The following is a 19,923-nucleotide window of genomic DNA, read 5'->3' on the forward strand; positions in this document are numbered from 1 at the left end:
TAACGCTCGGGGACCGGCTCTGGCCCCGCCTCCCTTGCCGGAGCTTGCGTCTCAAGGCGCAGGCGCGTCACTAGCCTCTGCCCCGCCTCTCTTTCTCTCGCGTCATCCTCAGTCCCTGCGCAAGCGCATAGATTCCTTCCAAGGCGCAATGGAGGGGCTCCTTCGCCGCCTGCTGCTGCTGCTGCTGCTGCTGCGCTGCCGCCGGCGCTTCAAAGAATTGTCGAAGGGGAAGGGACCCCGTGGATCATCTAGTCCAACCCCCTGCAATGCAGGAAGCTTTTGCTCATCTTGGGGCTCGAACCCACAACCATGAGATTAAGAGTCTCACTCTGCACAGACTGGGCCCCCCGTTTTTTGTTTTTGATTTTCAGTTACAAATGAATTAGAGATAAAAAAGAGAACAGTAAAGATAATACCAACAATAACAACATTTGTCCATTTATTCCTGCTCTGCATTGTCTTGTTTCTTAACCAATTACTGAGTCACAGGAGAACTGTTGTTCCATGACTTCTAAGCTTGCTTAGGAGTTTTTGGTGAGTTACTTTGTCCAAAAAAATTGAGAGTCTGTGTACACAGTGTCAACTGGATCACCTTTATACACATGTTGACACTCTTAAAAAGCTCTAATAGGTTAACAAGACATAGTAAACGCTTACATAAGTTATACTAGTTTTTCTTCTATATGCTTGGTAAAGGTAAAGGGACCCCTGACCATTAGGTCCAGTCGTGTCCGCCTCTGGGGTTGCGTTGCCCATCTCGCGTTACTGGCTGAGGGAGCCGGCGTACAGCTTCCAGGGCATGTGGCCAGCATGACTATGCCGCTTCTGGTGAACCTGAGCAGCGCACGGAAAGGCCATTTACCTTCCCGCCGGAGCGGTACCTATTTACCTACTTGCACTTGACGTGCTTTCAAACTGCTAGGTGGGCAGGAGCTGGGACCGAGCAGCGGGAGCTCACCCTGTCGGGGATTCGAACCGCCGACCTTCTGATCAGCAAGCCCTAGGCTCTGTGGTTTAACCATATGCTTGGTAGTTCTATCTTTAACAATACTCTACACTAGTTTTCTTGGAACATACATTAAATTAACCAACCTGTAATTTCCGGCAAAAAGCCCCTGGATTGCTTTTAAAAAAAATATGTTCCCTTGACTGCTTTCCAGTCCTCAGATATGGAGGCTGTTCTTAGCAAAGGTTAAATATTTTTGTTAGAAGATCAGCAGTTGCACATTTGTGTTATTTAAGAATTCTTGGGTGCTTGCCATCCAGACCTAGTGATCTGTCAGTTTTAAGAAGGCCTATTACTTTGATTTGTCTAACTTTGTGTTTTTGTTTTCTTCATTTGACAAAACTACCTGAGTTGCTAGTGCTTTGTATGTTAGTACCAACACCCTGTACATGGGCCAGCAGCAGATTGGCAGGCAGTGCAAATCCTGAAAGCATGGTTTAATAAATATCCTGGCAGGAGGGAGCGGGTAGCACTGTGGTCTAAACCACTGAGCCTCTTGGGCTTGCCAATCGGAAGGTTGATTTGAATCCATGCAATGGGGTGAGCTCCCGTTGCTCTGTCCCAGCTGCTGCCAACCTAGCAGTTCAAAAGCACACCAGTGCAAGTAGATAAATAGGTACTGCTGTGACAGGAAGGTAAATGGCATTTCCATGCGCTCTGGTTTCTGTCACAGTGTCCCATTGTGCCAGAAGCGCTTTAGTCATGCTGGTCACAACTCAGAAAGCTGTCTGTGGACTGGACCTAACCGTCCAGGGGTCATTTACCTTTACCTTACCTTATATCCTGGCTGAAGCCTCCTGTCCAACCTCAAGGAGTAGCCCCATATAGAACGCATTACTGTACAGTAATCCAACCTTGAGATTACTAGTGCATGGACAGTTGTGTCAAACTATCCCAATTCAGGAATGGCTCCAACTATCTTCACAGCCTAATCCATCTTAGCAGTCTTGAAGTGGTATAGCCCACCAAACACTTCAGCCCCATCACCTCATTTATAGAACAGGCATCCGAAGGGTATTTGCAGAGGTGTGTCTGTCATGTCAACATCATTTAGGAATATACTGTGTCCTATGATTTTATAGATGGTTGGACAGTGTTCTTGAAGTGGAACTAGCATGAGTTTGGCCAAACTGCGTGCGGGAGGCAGTGAAAGATAGGCGTGCCTGGCGTTGCTCTGGTCCATGGGGTCCACGAAGAGTCAGACACACCTGAGACTCCTGAACAACAACGATTTTATGGGCAAACAATGGAGATTTCAGGGGGCAGGGAAATGGTAGATGGAATCAGCCAAGGAGAGGCAGAGCCAACTATTAGTTTTGTGCCCCTGCTCCTTGCTGCTGAGCTCTACAAGGCCACACTGACACAGGAGGAGGAGGAGGAGGAGGAGGACATGGCAGCCAGGGCCACCCCATGGCTGGTTGTTAATAAGGAGGCAGGAGATTGCAAGAGCAGAAGAGTGCATCAGGCCCATCTCCTCCAGCATGCCATTCCCACAGGAGCCCACCAGATGCCCCAATGGGAAGCCCACAAGCAGGACCTGAGTGCAACAGCGCTCCCACCCAGACTGAGGTTCTGGGGCTGTGTTCCATTTGCCCAAACAGACCAGCCTCCACAATGTATTCTTTGAAATTTCTTCTGCAATGTTTACTATTTCGCATAATTTATTTTGATATTGCTAGTTCTGGGAAATGCAAGAACATAAACATATCTTAAACCATCTCTGTTGCTTCAGAGATTTTCAGCATGCATGACCCATATTTTCAAGCAATTTCACAGCTATGAGGTCTAGAAACTTGTTTATTAATAATAGAAAGCTGAGACACTCAGCAATCTGAACTCCATACCCACTATTATATTCTGCTCTTCTGAAATATTTGTATATAGACAGGGCCTCTCCAGACTGGTGTCTTCGTGTGTGGGGGTGACTTGATCGTGGATGGAAGACTTGACCTGGCATGTGTAACAGAGACTTGGTTGGATGAAGCAGATGGGCCTGTCCTTGCACTGCTTGTCCACCAGGTTTCTCTTACGCAAAGCAACCCAAGTCATATGGGCAGGGGAGGGGTTTGCAGTGATTTATTGAGGGAAGTCATTAGCTTGCACCAGGCATCCTATTGAGAAGACCCAGTTTTCTGATTGCATGTTCTGGAAGTTGGGCAATCGGGGCAGTACAGGATTCTGTTTTGGTGTACCAACCTCCCTGCTGCACACAAGGATTCCCTGCCTGAGCTACTTCAGGTCATGGCAGATGTTCTCCTGGAGACACTAGTTTGGTTGTCCTAGGGGATTTTACATCCACGCCAACACAATCTTACAAGGGGCCGCTCAGGACTTCGTGGAAAGCATGGCCTCCATGGGGCTGTTCTTGAGTAGGTTTGACCCCAACTCATAGTCGCAGACATGCCTTAGAGCTGGTGTTCACCTCTTTGGATGTAGGTGATCTGACCTAAGTAAAATCAAAACAAAAGAAGTGCCATGGTCGGATCACTTCCTGGTGCAACTGGACTTCTCTGCAAACCTTCCCCTCTAGGAGGGAGGTGGACTGATTTGGATGGTACGCGCCCACCTTTAATGGATCCAAATGGTTTCCAGAGAGTGGTAGGGGATGTTTTATCCCATGCGATGGCCTTTCAGCTGATTCCCTGGTGGCCCACTGGAATGTGGAGTTAACAGGGCTATCGACTGCCTGGCTCCAAAGCACCCTCTCTGATTGCATGGAGCCCGGACAGCCCCGTGGTTTCCCCCGGAGCTGAGGGCAATGAAAACATTGCTGAGACAGCTAGAGCGCCGATGGTGGAAAACTCATTCTGAATCGGATTGGACAACGTCAAGCCTACCAAGTGGCACTGGTGATGGCGAAGACGACCTTCTTCATCGCCTCTGTTGCATCTGCAGAAACAGCAGGAGACTCTTTCAGGTGGTTCACCTTCATCAGTGGGGTCTGGTAAGGACGCCAAGATCTCCTGCAATGATTTTGCCGTTTTTTTGCAGATAAAGTCGCTCAGATTCGGAAAGAGGTAGACTCCACCGGTGGGACCAGAGCCAGAGCAGGAGAGTACTAGAGTCCTGTCTAGTCAAAGTTGCATGGGATCAATTCCAGTCTGTTACCTCCAAGGATGTGGAACAGGCTGCTTGGAGGAGCGAAACGGACCACCTGTCTCCTTGATCCTTGCCCATCGTGGCTCATAAATGCAAGCCAGGAGTGCTGGGTGATGGGCTCTGCCGGGGTGGTGAATGCTTCCCTCTGTGAGGAAGCCTTCCTAGACCCGCTGAAAGAGGCGGTTATTAAACCGCTTCTTAAAATAACATATTTGGACATGGCCAATATGGCCAACTATTGCCCAGTCTCAGATCTTCCATTATTGGGCAAGGCGACTGAGCATGCCTGGGATGATGCAGACCATTTGGATCCCTCCACTGGGATTCAGTCCTCATCATGGGGCTGAAACTGCCTTTGTCACGCTGTCGTGATCTCCAGCAGGTTAGGGAGAACTAGAGGGGGCTGGGAGCTGGGGGCACTGTTATACAGTGGTTCCGCTCCTTCCTCTGGACCATGTCCAGAAAGTGGTGTTGGGGGGATGAGTGTTTGGACCCCTGGGCTCTCACTTGTGGGGTGCCTCAGGGTTCCATCCTCTTCCCCATGCTTTTAAACATCTATATGGAGCCGCTGGAGAGATAATCAGTGGGTTTGGGCTGGGTGTTCATTAGTATGCAGACGATACCCAGCTCTACCTCTCCTTTAATCAGAACCAGTGAAGGCGGGGAATGTCCTGTGAGTGCGTGGAGATGGTTGGAGTTGGATGTCAGCTAACAGATTGAGGTAGAATCCTGACAAGGCAGAAATACTGTTTCTGGGGGATAGGGGGCAGGCAGAGGTATGGAGGACTCCCTGGTGCTGAATGGGGTAACTGTGCCCCTGAAGGATCAAGTGTGCAGCCTGGGAATCATTTTGGACTCACAGCTGTCCATGGAGGCGCAGGTCAATTCTGTGTCTATCAGCTCCATCTGGTATGCAGGTCTCCACCCCCATCCTTCAGCCTGGACACTGAGGTCCAGTTCCAAGGGCCTTCTGGTGGTTCACTGCAAGAAGTGAGGTTGCAAGGAACTGGGCAGAGGGCCTTCTTGGTAGTGGCACCCTCCTTGTGGAATGCCCTCCCATCAGATGTCAAGGAAATAAACAACTATGATTTTAGAAGACACCTGAAGGCTGACCTCTTAGGGAAGGGGTATAAATTATTGTTGCTGTTCTTGGCATATTAATAAGGCATGGGTGGTAATTATTATGTTGTATTAGTTCTGTGACACTTCCCCGATACTACCACATTATTGCTGTCTGAACAAGCTGTAGTGCAAAAGACTTGGGGGGACCCAGAACATTTGCGGTATGAAGGTTTTGTGGAATTTCAGCTGAAGTTTTCACACCACTTCTCTGGCCCCAAGGACCTGTGGCCCTGTGGGGCTGCCACCAGATCTCAGGTTTAGGAAATCATTGTCAGTAAGCCCCAGTCTCTGCGCTCCGCTTATCCTGTTGTGCCCCTAGTCAGGCTCAAAGCTGGAGCTTTGATAGTAAATGGGCTTGCTAGTTGGGAGTTTGCCGTGCCCTAAAAAAAGGAATCTTTTGAACACTTATTCCTTTAAGCACCAGGGGGCAGTGCAGGGGTCCCGCAATATGCATTGCCTCTTTGACATGCCGCCGCACTCACCTGTGCACTACTTTCAGTGGGCAGAACAAGATTAGTGTTTTGACAAGAGCACTCAGGCAGCAATACCTTGGGGAAAGGGGACAAAATACTTTGGGCGACACGCTATGCCTGCCTGTACCATTCAGTGCCTCTTCCAAAGGAGTGTATAGTCTTAGCAGGTTCACTTTTGCTGCTCCTTTTAGCAACCCGTTTCATTGCTTGAATTTTTGTTAAATGGCAGGATATAAATCCACAAGTAAATAATAAATACTGCAAACCTATGCAGACTAAAAAATAACCCCCACTAAATGCAACAAGGTGTTCTTGTTTAATATGGTTCAGATCAAGCCGCAAAAAAAACCATCTGCTGGCAAACTTTCCTGAAGGAAGCCGAAGGGCAGTGCTGGGATCACAGCTCCTGGCAATCCTTCCTGCTGGCTGCCGGGGGCTGATGGGAACTGGATTCCAACATGTGGATGGCTACCAAGTGTGGAAGGAGAAAAGTGTGGGAACTACAGTAGCAAATCAAAGTGGCTGTGGGGTTGTGTTTTGTTTATGTTTTTTTTACCTGGAAAGTGCTATGCCTCATTTTTTTTCCATCTACACCACTTCCTAGTTTGCAGGGTCAATTCAAGATGCTGGTGTTAGCCTGAATGACCTGGGACCCCTGTCCATTCATTTCCACATCTGAAACACTACACACCATGAAGAATGGTGGGCAGCCACAAGGAGCAGGTTTATTGCTTGAATGGCACCCACTCTATGGAATGACTTGCCAATGGAGATACTCTGAGCTGAATCTTTCTTCTGGCTTTTTAAAATGCTGCTCCCAGCTCCACTTAATACACAGGCAAGCAAGCAAAATTCTTGTTTCCTTCCCTTAAAATCAGTGGAAGAGGCCTTGTCCAGTGATCTACCGGTACCTTCTGTGAATGAGCAACTGAGCTGATCAACACTGCCTCTTGATGTATGGAACTCCCTATCTGGAGAGATTTGCCAAGCAACAGTGGTTCTATAAATATCCACACGGTTGAATTTCTCTGCTGCTTTTGTGTGCTCAAAGTGTTTCATATTGATTAGCTTATAATCCTTATACCAACTCTGTAAGACAGGCCATAACATTACCTCTATATGGCAGATGAGAGGCCAAGGCTGGAGGGTCTTGCCCAAGACTACCAAGTGATTACAGAGCAGAGGGGACTTAACTCTGACACAGCTACAGGTCAATGCATTTCCCAGGTCACTGAAAGAGTCATTCAGTTTTTAACAGCAGGTGCCTATATTGTTTTCAACCAAGTGTATCCCATGCAACCCGTTCCATCACGACTGCTGCTCTCTTCTAGTGTGGCCACGGCAGTGCTTTTTCATAGCAAGTTGGATTAACAAGGGAGGCTCTAGACAGCACTTAAAATAGCTCTGTATTATCAAGCAAGTCTCACAGCCAAGATCCTCTTACATTTGCTCACAATTAAGTCCTATTCAGCAAAGTCTACAGCAATGGCGAGTTTCCTACTTGTAGCTTGAACCCATCTTATTGCTCCCTGATGAGAATAGCTGTGATACAGCAATCAATTGCTGCTTAATTTTGTTGCTTGGGCAAGGTGTAATCTTAGATTCCCTTTCAGTATTATTTTTTCTTAATTGCAAAATAAGAGGTATTCTGCTATAAAAGGGGGAAAGGGGGTGCTGACAGAAGGAAACTGTTAAGGGCAAATTATAACTAATCCCCAAGACATTGGAACGGAAAATATTAAAATAACCTGCGAGGAGGAATCTGTCAGTAAGACACTAGTCCTAAAACTGAGCAGTTTGCCCTTTCTATAGTGCAACAGCCTAGCACTGCAACTGCATTTTGTTTCACTAAAATGCTGCAAATGAGGTCTGAAAAACAATAGAATAAATTGAATGCTATGAATACTTAATGCACTGAAGTGTGTGAATGAATAACCGACATTCTATTTTAAAGGCTAACTACAAAATTAGTTTACAATGAAGCTTATTTCAGAACTGCAGCTTCAGGCCACAATCCACCAGAAGGAAGGAGAGCACTCAGCCCAGGTCTGTATGGAGCCCATGATACAGAAATGTATTTAGATCACTCATTAGTTCACACTCCAGCAGTTTAGAACCAGGAGGGATCAATTTACAGGCCAGGCAAAGCGGAAATACTTCAATGGAGTTTGCTTAAACAGTATTTCTGCATGTTCCTGCACTCACACTAAAATCTCACCACAGCTACAAAGCTGCTGTTCAGACTGACAGCTGCCACCAAGGCCTAGAAAGTATCTCACAGGCCTGCCTGACACACTTTAGGACCACAGACTGGTAGCTGTGGGGAAGCAGCTTAAAGGCTTTAGCTGAGGAAGCAGTTTACACAGGCAGTAGGTCAGGGACTGGGCTCAGCCGACAATGTGACAGGCTCCCACAACAATGAGCCCTTTTTTAAAACAGCAACACTGGTTGCCCGTTTGCTTCTAGGCCCAATTCAAGAGGCTCACATCCATATAGCTGAGGTAGTACAGTCATGGCTTGCAGCCAACAGCCTTGTTCTCCACGATGCCTTCCTGGAACTAGGGATTACTTGCCCCCCCCCCCGCATTGATGTCACACTGGCCTTTTTGCAACTATACTAGAAGCCCTTTCAGATACCATGTCTCTTTCCCTACAAACTCTCAGATGTTAACAGCCCTCTAGCACAGGGAATGGCGGACTGGAGAAAACATCCTTCCCCACAAAGGTGCACCTAATGATTATTGTATGTATAGCATCTGACACGTGCTGAAAATGCACTTCTTCAGGGCCTTCGACACCCGATACATATTTCAAGACCTGTACTACTGTTCTGATGGCAAATAGTTTTGAACAGTCGGCCTTGGGCCACATTACTTTCATGGATGCTCCCTAGTGCCTTTGCAGACTGCCTTGACCAAAATTAGCCTTTTACAACACCACTTTTGTACCTCTCCTTAGCTGAGGCTGTGACCCAGTAGTGGAGTCAAATGCATCAGTTGTAATCCAACAGTCCAGTGTTTCTCAAGCATGGGTCCCCAGATGGTGCGAGGCTACAGCTCCCACCATCCCCAACAAACATGCTGCTTGTCCTGAAGCTTCTGAATGGAATATGTTTTATACTACAAATGTACCACTTGCGTCTAGAACATGGTAAAAAAAAAAACCTCCAAGCAGCAATAATGCTGCAATTTGGGGAAAGACTGCAGAAGAAAATGCAACCGTGTCCAAAAACAAATCTTTAATGCATTACTATTGCATGTTCAAAACACACTTACAAAATAACACCAGCCTGGAGGGGACCCCTAGATCTAAGATGACAGGAAGGTGGGGCTGAATGATGCCTTACAGCGACAAAGGAGACACATCTGGCAACTGTTCCTGCTCAAATCTGAACCTTCCTGCCAGGATAGGAGCCCATTAAGTGCTCACAAAAGAAAAGAGTTTGGCGAAATAGAGCAGGACAGCAAGTGTCAGGGATCTCAACCATCTTCCTGCATTGCAGAATACTGGCAAAGATCTGCATGTGCTTTCCAGTCAGTTACAGAACCAATGGGCTTGGGCAGTGAGCTGAATGTTCAACCCAAATGCACCTCAGAATGTTCACCCCTTATTGCACCAGGTTTGCAGGAGGGAACAAGCTGTACAGTGCAATAAAACTTCAATCCGAGAAAGCTTCTGGCTATCTGGAGAGTAGCATCAGTGAGCTCAATAAAGTAGCAGCTAGACAGCACACCCCACCATATGCAGGCTGGTGCCATATTGAGTAAGTCAACTCCAAGTCAACCCGCTCTAAAAATATGAATGGAATAGCAACATTTCAAACACTCAGAATAGGCCAGCAAAGTGGGTGGTATCTGGGAAGTTGGTTAGTACCTGCAAATCAAGTGGTCTGTTCAGACACCCTTTTTTCTTCTCACCTTCGTTACTTTCTCTGTACAGTAGTTGCTGCCACAATGGTGGTGGTGCTACCGGCAGTACATGAAGCTTAGCTCCTCCCCCTTACAGCTCCAGGTGATCTATGTGCATAACTACTTGGCCATAGTTTTTTATGTTTGTTGCTTGCACAGCTGTTTAAGCTGCCACCCACATAACCAATTTTGCACAAGTTGACAACAGCACAGTGTGCATTCTGCATGTGTGGATTCAGTCAAGTATTAATGAATTCATAAAGAATGGTGTGCATTCAAGAAACTTCCAAAATGCATCCTGCTCAACTTTTGTTTCCCCTCTTCTGCATACAATGCAAGTTATAGCAAGAGCCTCTTATTCCTGATTTAGTACACCTTCAACCTTGACATTCAAACCAGAGACACACAACACAGTAAGATAGAACCTAGCACTTTATTAAGAACTTTAAAATCAACTTGGAATTTCAAGAACCAGACATACGTAATAAACGCCCAGAAAAAAATTGGAACGCAAAAGGCACTTCCTGCTTAGGACACTTGCCATGGAATGGGCAGGTAAACAAGCTGGTTTCTCTGTACAACACCAGCCAAGTCAGCCTCTCCCAAGGCCAGTTATCCTGAGCACTGCCCTCCCCTGTTTTACACAAGCCAGACCCCCTGCAGGTTGTGATCCAAGGCTTTTCTGTAGGACACCTTGGCCTATCAGGGAATGCTGGGTACTGTCAAGGAATTTATGGTGTCAAAATAAAGTTAAAAAGCTGCCATTTGAGACCAGGGCTTCTCTGTACTCACACCCTGTCCCAAACACAATAAATAAGCAAGTATTAAAAAAATTTCAAGTATGTAGGGTTTCCCCCCACGTCCTTTCCAAATGCATTTACACTCTGAAGGGAACTGGCTTCTCTGTAGCTACGCCAGTACTTCAGAATGGTTTGGACCTGGCTTTGAAAATAAACCCTGGGAGTTTTGTGCAACATGAAATTCTTGGCTCTTCTACAGAAAAAAATTCCAGGTGCCAAAAGTATGCAGCCTACAGACCTCAGGTACAACCCTGTGACTTCTCTGCAGTACATCACAAGGCTGGCCAAGAGCCCGCTTAATAAAAGATGGTGAGGTTTGGCTAGTGCTAAAACTGTGCATAGGATTTAAAAAAAAAACACCTTTATTACGTACATCCCCCAAGAAGATAAGAGCAGAAAATGATTAAGGTATGGTGCTGACTGATTTTAAGAGAATACTACCATGAGTTGTGGGACCAAAATTGCCTCAATTAAAAAACCACACGGGACTCGAGTTCCAAAATGGAACTTGCGGAGCATGCAGGGACATCTGCTAAGGCGGCGATGACTCACCCACAAGAGATCAACGGGGGGCGGGGGGAGCCCAAGTCATTGCACCATCCTGCTCTACATATCTGGACAGAGACTATGAAACCACGCAGTGCACATTAGGGGGGGGGGACATCTTGCTCATTGTTGAAAGGAAATTCTCGTTAGCCTTTGGGCAAGACAAAGGATTAGACTGAAGCACTGTTTTGACTACAGCCTGTTCTTCTGTTTTACATATAGCGCCTATGCTCAACTGGCTCTACACATACGTCAAGCACACCAGGAAGAGGAGAAAGCACAGTGCAATTGCGGTCCCCGGAGGACTAGTATTCATGGCAATGGACAGAATGTGCCAAATTAAGAGCAGAGGACAGGACCAGTTTAGGGAATGGGGCTCTTTCCCACAGAAAAGCCTGGAGGTTTCTCTGTAATGTACACCAACAGGTCTGGGGAAAGAAGCCCAACATGTTCAGTATTTAAGCTTTTTGGGAACTTCCCATGGGAAGTTGTCCCTACCAAAGTGCCCATAGGCTGCAGTCTTCTGATAAATAGGCCTCTTCAGATCCAGATCCCTGGAATATACAAGTCCGTAACTCAATACAAGGCATTTATCAAGCAAAGCAAAAACCAGCTACACTGAAGGGGCCACTTGATGTTCAATGCTATATGTAGTACCAAGACATGGACCAACGGCTACTTTGTACACAGAAGTAGATGGGACCCATTTGCTCCCAATTCTGGGTGCCAATGCAAATACATCCCAAGGAAACTAAGCCCCTGGGCTCAACTGACATTACAGAATACTTACCCTCCATTATGAGTGGCTACATCCAACTGTAGATCACCACAAGTTTCTCCACTGGGAATGGTATTCCCTATCTGAATAATCAGCTCATATTACAACCAAACCTGCCTACTTCCAGCTTGGAGCTTTTAGAAGCAGTTAGTCAATGTAGGCAGCAGCACCACTCAGAACACCCATGTTTGCAGAGCTAAGCACCCACAACTTCACACTTTGAGTCCAGGACAGTACAACGTAGCTGGCCTTGAGTGTCAGTGGTTGGGCCAAAATACCCAGAAGATCTCTGGAAAATGAGCTTTAATACTCAAAAGCACATGACTGAAGTGCCCAAGGTAAGTCTGTAATAACTCACAGAAATCCTCATATCCCTGCACTATCCATACTTTGGGGTATCCAAATCAGTGCAAGAGCCACAAGGGCTGTGCCATTTTGCAAGGGTGGATTTAATATTACTGTATCTATTACTTGCTGCATTGAAAAAGAATAGCTTTTCAATCTTGGGTATGTATGCCAATGGTGCAACTCCCAACTCCCCAAACTGGCTGGGATCATGGCCAGACAGCAACCAGCTCCTTTGTTATCAGCCACCTTTGCCCCAAAATGTGCTCTTCTAAGATACTTTTCATTTTCTGTGGCTTCCCCTGGTATGTCACATCATAAACTGTAATTTGCCTTACTATACAGTGACAAAGAGGCACAGACTAGCACACCGTTCTGCTTTAACCACTACATATTAAAGAGCAAGCACTACTTTGTCTTATCTCTAGAAAAATGAACCACCCCAAAGCTCTTCTACAGCAGTGCTGGGGAACTGTCTCCACTACTTGTGACCACCACTCCCCAGGAGACTAGGTGTTTTGGCAAGCATCTATGGTCGGAGATTGTGCAACATCTTGTACATTTAGGGCAGACTGCCAAATGGTAATGCCTTGTTTATGCCTAGACCCATCCTTATTACCTCTTTTTTATCTGTCTGAATATTATGTGCATGCACCACCATGTTTTACCTGACAATAACCCCTGGGCGGAGATCAAAGTTCTTCTTCACAATGTCTAGCAGCTCGTGCTCAGTCTTTTGGGAGGTGCCGTAATGAAAAATGGAGACTGACAGTGGGTGGGCCACTCCAATGGCATAGGAGACCTAAGAGCAAAGTTAATATAAACAAAAAGCATTAAAATATGTGTACTTTCGGCTACTTTGTAGGGTATCCCATTTCTCTTCTCCCTCTTCACACACCATTATTCCAATATCTTCCTCTCAACTTTCCTTTCAACCCACACTCCCTGGGCAAATTGTTTTTACTACTAATCCTTAAGTTGTATCTCCAGACTGAATTATGAATGCTTATTTCATCCAATTTACCTTTCCTACTGTGTTTATTTTAGAACCAAAGCTTTGGAAAGACACCTAATGGTACAGCCACACATCAAGTTGGCAAATACTACATGGCAACCAAGTAACTCTTGCTAGAGCAGGAGTTGGAAATGTGTCCCAGCAACCATGGCCAATGGTCAAGGATGATGGGAGCTGTAGTCTTAATAAACCTGGCAAGGATTGCATTGGCCACTGCAAGGCCACATTTGAGATTTACTGTGGCATTGATTACAGGTGCAAGAATCATGGAGATGCTGAGTGTATTAATACAAGGACCACATTTTTCAGAAGCAGCTGTTACACAGCTGAGCATTACCAGCACCTGATTTACATCTCCGCTGCACTGCAGCTGCCTAAAAACCATGCAAGTGCTAACTCTACACACTTCCCAGCTTCTAATAAATTGTGAATTATGGTGCTGGAGGAGACTCTTGAGAGTCCCATGGACTGCAAGATCAAACCTATCCATTCTCAAAGAAATCAGCCCTGAGTGCTCACTAGAAGGACAGATCCTGAAGTTGAGGCTCCAGTACTTTGGCCACCTCATGAGAAGAGAAGACTCCCTAGAAAAGACCCTGATGTTGGGAAAGATGGAGGGCACAAGGAGAAGGGGACGACAAAGGATGAGATGGTTGAACAGTATTCTCGAAGCTACTAACATGAGTCTGGCCAAACTGCGGGAGGCAGTGAAAGATAGGCGTGCCTGGCGTGCTCTGGTCCATGGGGTCACGAAGATTCGGACACGACTGACCGACTAAACAACAAATAAATTGTGCAACTACACTATCAAAGTCTAACATCTTAAACCCCAAATACTTATTTAAAGAAAACACTAATGTTGCAAATCTTGGGAAAATGCATCTCGTTGCCCAGAACCAATAGACTGAACATACCTGAACAAGCACTCTCCGACAGAGACCAGACTTCACAAGGGACTTTGCAACCCAGCGGGCAGCGTAAGATGCTGAACGGTCAACTTTTGTGTAGTCTTTACCAGAGAAAGCACCACCTCCATGAGCTCCCCAGCCACCATAGGTATCAACAATGATCTTCCGGCCAGTCAAGCCAGCATCTCCCTGAAATTGGTAATTTTTTTCATTATTTATTTGCCAACCTTCCTGCAGAGTCGATCACATCTGACTGGACACAGTTCCACCTGTCTATAAGCCTGGAATGAGGAACCCATAGCTCTCCAGATAGTGAAATCGCACCAGCCCCCAGCCAACGTGGCCCATGATCAGGTGAGGATGGAAGTTTTAGACCAATAACATGTGGCAGCTCAGAGGCTCTCCACCCCTAGTCTATAGCAAGGCAAAGCTACCAGAAACAGAAGACTCTGCTGTGTTTGTAGACACTAGAACTCTAGGTGGCATATGCAGCAAAGGCATTTTATTTGTCATAAAAGCATGATGCTTCTGAACTGTCATGCTGTAGCTGAGATCTTCCAATAAGGTACCAACAATTGTACAGATTAAGCAAGGGACAAGAATCCAACCTTCATCATACCTGGGGGCCACCAATTACAAAACGGCCACTAGGCTGCAGGTGGTAGACAGTATCATCATCCAGGTATTTTGCAGGTACAACAGTTCTGACCACTTTCTCTTTCAGGGCATCCCTCATCTCATCCAGCCCAATTTTGTCATCATGTTGAACAGAAATAACAATTGTATGGACTCTAATAGGGATGACTGCACCACGGTCTTGTCTGTACTGCACGGTCACCTAAAAGGGAATCAAGGAAAACGTAAATTTTGCATCATTTCATGTCCAAGTTCTTCATTCACTTTGATTGTAGTTTAAAAGGCCTCAATAGAAGATTGACTATGGTTTCCATTTTCAAGACCTTTCAACGTTAAGACAACGTAAGTGAAAGAAAACATTTACCTGAGTTTTAGAATCTGGTCGTAGCCAGGGCAAGGTATGGTTACGACGAAGCTCTGCCAGTTTGGCGTTCAGCTGGTGTGCAAGGAGAAGAGTCAGAGGCATGCACTCTTCAGTCTCATCCGTAGCATAGCCAAACATCAAGCCCTATTTTTGTAACCAAACCAAGATATGTATTTCAGCTTCCTAAGATGAAGTTTTAAGAATGCACATCACAAACAAATTTTGAGTAATCCACAGCCTCTTATAACACTAACCTGATCCCCAGCACCAATGTCTTCTTCCTTTCTGTCAAGATGAACTCCCTGAGCAATGTCAGGGGACTGCTGCTCCAGGGCAACCAATACATTGCATGTCTTGTAGTCAAAACCTAGGACACACACACAATGCTTGTAAGTCCTTAATCTTATTAACAGTCAACATTTCTATTCAAAATTAAAACAGCCAGAAGCAATCCAATCTGCTTACCTTTTGAGGAATCATCATAGCCAATGTGCTTTATTGTTTCACGAACAATTTTCTGATAGTCAACCGCAGCTCTAGATGTGATCTCCCCAGCCAGAAGGATCATTCCCGTCTTTGCAGCAGTTTCTGCAAAATAATACAGAACCAGCACTGTCAACTCAAAGTACAGAGGAGTTGCAGTTCTTTGACTACACTCCCAATAGATTCCATTTCTTCCCATAATTGTCAAGGGAACTTACCACATGCTACTTTGGCATCTGGATCTTGTTTAAGATGTGCATCAAGGACAGCATCACTAATTTGGTCACAGATCTTATCTAAAATCAGAAACAGCTTCCATTACTTTTCAGACCTCAAGGTTGCCACTATTTCACGTGTTAAAGTGTTCAGCCAACACCCATGCAGGTTTGATGTTTTTATACAACATGCAGGTTAAGGCTAGCCTTTTACCACTTTTTTCCTGGCACCACCAACCAATTAAAAAACAGCTGTTTGTGTTAATATGGAACTCCCTTCCCAGGAAAGCTTGATCTGCTTGTTTTCTGGTAACAGACATGGATAGAGGACTTTATAGGAGACCTTGGTTTAGGAACAGCCACTGGTTCGTGCTGACCTGTTGCAACTGCTAGTTTTGACATTAATGACTTCTACCAACAATACAACAAAAAGACCCAGCATTCACAATTAATGGTTCAGCAGAAACCCTGTGAAGTAATTAGGCAGCGATGAATGAAGTGGGGGAAATTATAATTAAGCAAAACTTGCCAATGCTTGATAGCACAAGTTCAAGCTTTCCCCATTCCCTCTAGGCACACGAACAAAATTACCCTCAGAATTGCACAGGTGCCCCTCAGATCTCAAGCTAGTTTTGGTTGACTAAACCTTGCAGCTCTCTGTATTTCCTACCCGCTGGTTTCCACATGGAAAGTGCACTGTTTAAGATGCCCTTATATTTGCCCTTTACAAATGATGCCTCACACCCAACCATGCATCCTGGCATAAAGATTCAATTGCTGCAATACTGCATTGATGACTGAGTTTTTATAAGGACAACGAAAGCACCTGGTTACAAAACACCCACTCAGTTCTCTAGAACTCTATATAATCTAACCCTAAATTTGATCTACAGTAATACAGTCATACCTTGGATCCCGAATGCTTTGGTACTCAGAGGTTTTGGCTCCTAAATGCAGCAAGCCTCGAAATGAGTTTTCCAGTTTGCGAACGTTCTTTGGAACTCAAACATCCAAGTCAGCCAATCAGAAGCTGTGCTTTGGTTTCCAAATGTTTTGGAAGTTGAATGGACTTCCACAACGGATTCCGTTCGACTTCCAAGGTACGACTGTACTTGCCATTTTGAAATTAGAATTGCTTTCAACCAGGACTGTCAACCCACACTGTAATGAAATTTATTATAGAGCACTCAAGTCTGGAATGCCAAAACGCTTTACAACCACTTATATATGCTTCAGGGATCAACACAGCCTGACACAGCCATTCTTCAGATCTGATCTATCATTTCATTCAACGGTAAGGATTTGGCCATCTCGGTACCTCTGAGGCCCCAACATGCCAGTCTTTATTTAGCAGAAACTCTAAGGCGTACTTCAAAAGCCGTCAATTTGTTTAATGTGTAGAACCAGTTACTGCCAGAAGCATTGTCTGTATACACATGGCTACAGGCTATAAATGCAGACTAGTGTCATCCTATATCTAATCCAGAGAGAACAAGATGGCAGTGAGGATAAATTACCACCAGCACAGTATTCCTAAATATGGCTAAGTCTGAGACAGAAGATATGCAGCTGCCACATCAGTGCACACACCGTTAGTACCAAATGAACATTTTACAATATTATAAAATGTATCTCCAGTTTGGAGTTCACCTAAGCCAGAAAAGAAGCAGCTCTAACGGCAGATTTAGCAGTCTTGCCAAAGGTGAATATTGTGCTTAAAGTCAGTCAAATGTTTATTCTGTCAAGAGGTATTAGGTTGTCAATACAAATGCCTAATCTACATAAAGTTCAGTTGCATGGCGTACCCATTTGACTAGTTTCACAGTATAAAGAACTTGAACATGGTCAGAAAGCCCAAATCAGAATATTTTAAAGACATTTAAGCACATAAAAATAGTGGGCAACTTTTGAACAAGAAACAAAAACAGCTCCCCAAGGGAATGAGTTACAGAGGGAACAAAGGTCTAGATGGTATGAAGAACAGGCACTTAGAATTGTGGATTTCGAAGTCAGAAGAACAGGTGTCATTCACTGTGCCTTGGAAAACAGTATAAAAAAGCACCAACAATGCTTTTCTGCCCTGTTCTCTGCATACTACTCAGGCAAAAAGAAGCCAGCTATCCAGCAGTTGTCCCCCACCCACAATGAAAACACTACAAGGTGCTATTCTTCAATGGAGCCACATGGGTTCAACCACCACATGGCAGAAACAGAGGTGCGGCAGTGATGGGGGCCCCCCCTTTCCTGCAGCAAAAGAAATGGCCAAAGCTGAATTCCCGTGCATCAAAGCGTCCTTGTTTCCATGCAGCCTCCTGGCAAAGGCTATCTTTAGAAGGGCATTCCATAGAACAGTGCAAAAAAGCACACGAGGTTCGGAGGCAGCCTTCTCAACTCCAGCCCTCCCTCTATCCATGCTGCAGGCTCTGCCCAGACATCATGGCGGAGAAGGACAATGAAAGCGCAAGTCTCCTCCTCCTTCTCCAGCATCGTTGGGCATCTAGACCGTTTGGAGCCGACAACGAATATACTTCCGCTCTGGGTAGTTTTGAATTGCTTTTTGACTTTGTGTAACGTAGACAGATACGTGATTGTGCGTACTTACATGGCGTACCTGCTTCTGTATTTAAAAGGCAGGCGCTTGACCCTTGTCTCACCCACCCCCGTTTTTACACACGCACCCACGCTGCAGTTTTGGGCTTCCGGCTTCTTTCTTCCATTTCCACACACACACACACACACAAAATCCGTTTTCTCAGGGGCTGCTCCCTTCCTACCATCCATCGTCCCTCCCAAGATCGCGCCATGCGGATACCACGTGGTCGCCTGCAATGCGGGGCGCGTCCCCGTCACCGGGCGGGAGCGCGCGCTCCGAGCCCGCTTCCATCGTCTGCCACCCATGCCGCCATCGCGCACTTTCCCTTTGTTACCCTGCCCCCCCATCACTGCCGCAATCCAGGGGGGCAGCGGGGAACCTCCCGCTCCTGTCCGGGGCGGCCGAGCGGAGCCTGGAAGCGACGCCCGAGACTCCAACCTCCCCCTCCCCCCCCCGCGCGCCCTCGTGGCGCTTCCCCTTCCCTCAGCCGCCGAAACGGGCCTCCGAGAGCCGGACACGAGCCAGGCAGGCAGGCAGCCGGGGGGCACGCGCCACAGCACAGCAGCCAATCAGCGAGAGAGCGGTCGCCCGCGCGCGCCCCCTGCTCCTCCCAATGCCCCACAGCCGGGTCTTTCGCGCGCCCCCCTCCTGCCGCGAGGGCGCTCACCTGGGTGCCCCTCCCCCACCGACTCTGAGGTGAAGAGGAAGGTGCCCTCATCGATCCTGCTGTCGCGGAAACCGTTCATCATCGCGCCGGAGGAGAGTCGCTGAGAAGAACGAGGCGGAAGCGTGGTAGGAGCGCGCCGCGGCAGAAGAGCCCACAAAGCAAGCGAGCAAGCGAATGCCGGTGACCCGAAGGTGAAGCAGCTCTGGCCCCTCGCCGGAATGAAGGAGCCGGCCCTCCGGCGCGGGCATTTATAGCGCCTGGCCCCGCCCTCCTCCCGGCGAAGCGCCGCCTCCTGCTCCTCTGCCCGGGGGGAGGGGTGCCGCCTCCCTCTTGCTCCCTCCTCCCTCCAGACGAAGCGGCTCCCGCTGGCGCCGCCCTTCACGGGGACTCGAGCCGTGCGCGTGCGCAGCCCCTCTTCCTGCCGCGCGGCGCCCGCCTTCCCCGAACCTCCTCAGGGCGGCGCCGGCCTGCTTGGCATTTCCCCTGCGCGGAAAAGAGAGCCCACCCCCCCCCGAGGGAGCCGGCGCGGGCAACGAGGACGAGGAGGAGAGGCCTGCAGCGGGAGGGGAGGGGCAGGGCGGCCATGTTGGCTCCCTCCGCTCAGCCGCGCGGGTCCCTTCCTCCCTCGCCTTTTTCGAGGGCAGCGCTGAGGGCGCCGCGCTCGCCGAGCGCATTGTCCCGAGGGCGATCTTGAACGGGGCTCGTCGCTCCCAGTTTCGCTCGCCTCAGTTGGCCACTTATTTGCCCGCAAAACAGGGCGCTTCCTTCTCTCGGAGCAAGCATACTGGAGAGTGCGCCTCCATGACAAACACATTTTCAATTAAATTTGACATTCGATCCACAAGTATAGAGCGCTTTGGTGTTTTGAGACGTAGGCTGAAAGGATGCCACCGTCGTATGAACTCTATGGGGCTTCAGAGGAAACAAGCATCGGATCGGCGGGGGCCAGGCAGAAAGGCCGGAAC

At 47.3% G+C, this 19,923-nt stretch overlaps 1 protein-coding gene across 1 annotated transcript; it reads right to left on the reverse strand.

Annotated features, from left to right (window-relative positions):
* Positions 1–11,063: 11,063 nt before the first annotated feature.
* On the reverse strand, positions 11,064–19,127 carry LOC117052213 (S-adenosylmethionine synthase). The gene is made up of 8 exons (XM_033158997.1): positions 18,959–19,127; positions 15,702–15,779; positions 15,466–15,588; positions 15,255–15,367; positions 15,001–15,144; positions 14,620–14,838; positions 14,007–14,189; positions 11,064–12,879 (listed from the first exon to the last, which is right to left on the reverse strand). Exons 1-8 carry the CDS (start codon positions 19,038–19,040, stop codon positions 12,742–12,744), a joined length of 1,080 nt encoding a protein of 359 aa, XP_033014888.1. The 5' UTR covers positions 19,041–19,127; the 3' UTR covers positions 11,064–12,741.
* Between the last annotated feature and the right edge of the window lie 796 nt (positions 19,128–19,923).

This window comes from Lacerta agilis, chromosome 8 (assembly GCF_009819535.1).
Source record: "Lacerta agilis isolate rLacAgi1 chromosome 8, rLacAgi1.pri, whole genome shotgun sequence".
In the NCBI taxonomy this organism is placed as follows: Eukaryota; Metazoa; Chordata; class Lepidosauria; order Squamata; family Lacertidae; genus Lacerta; species Lacerta agilis.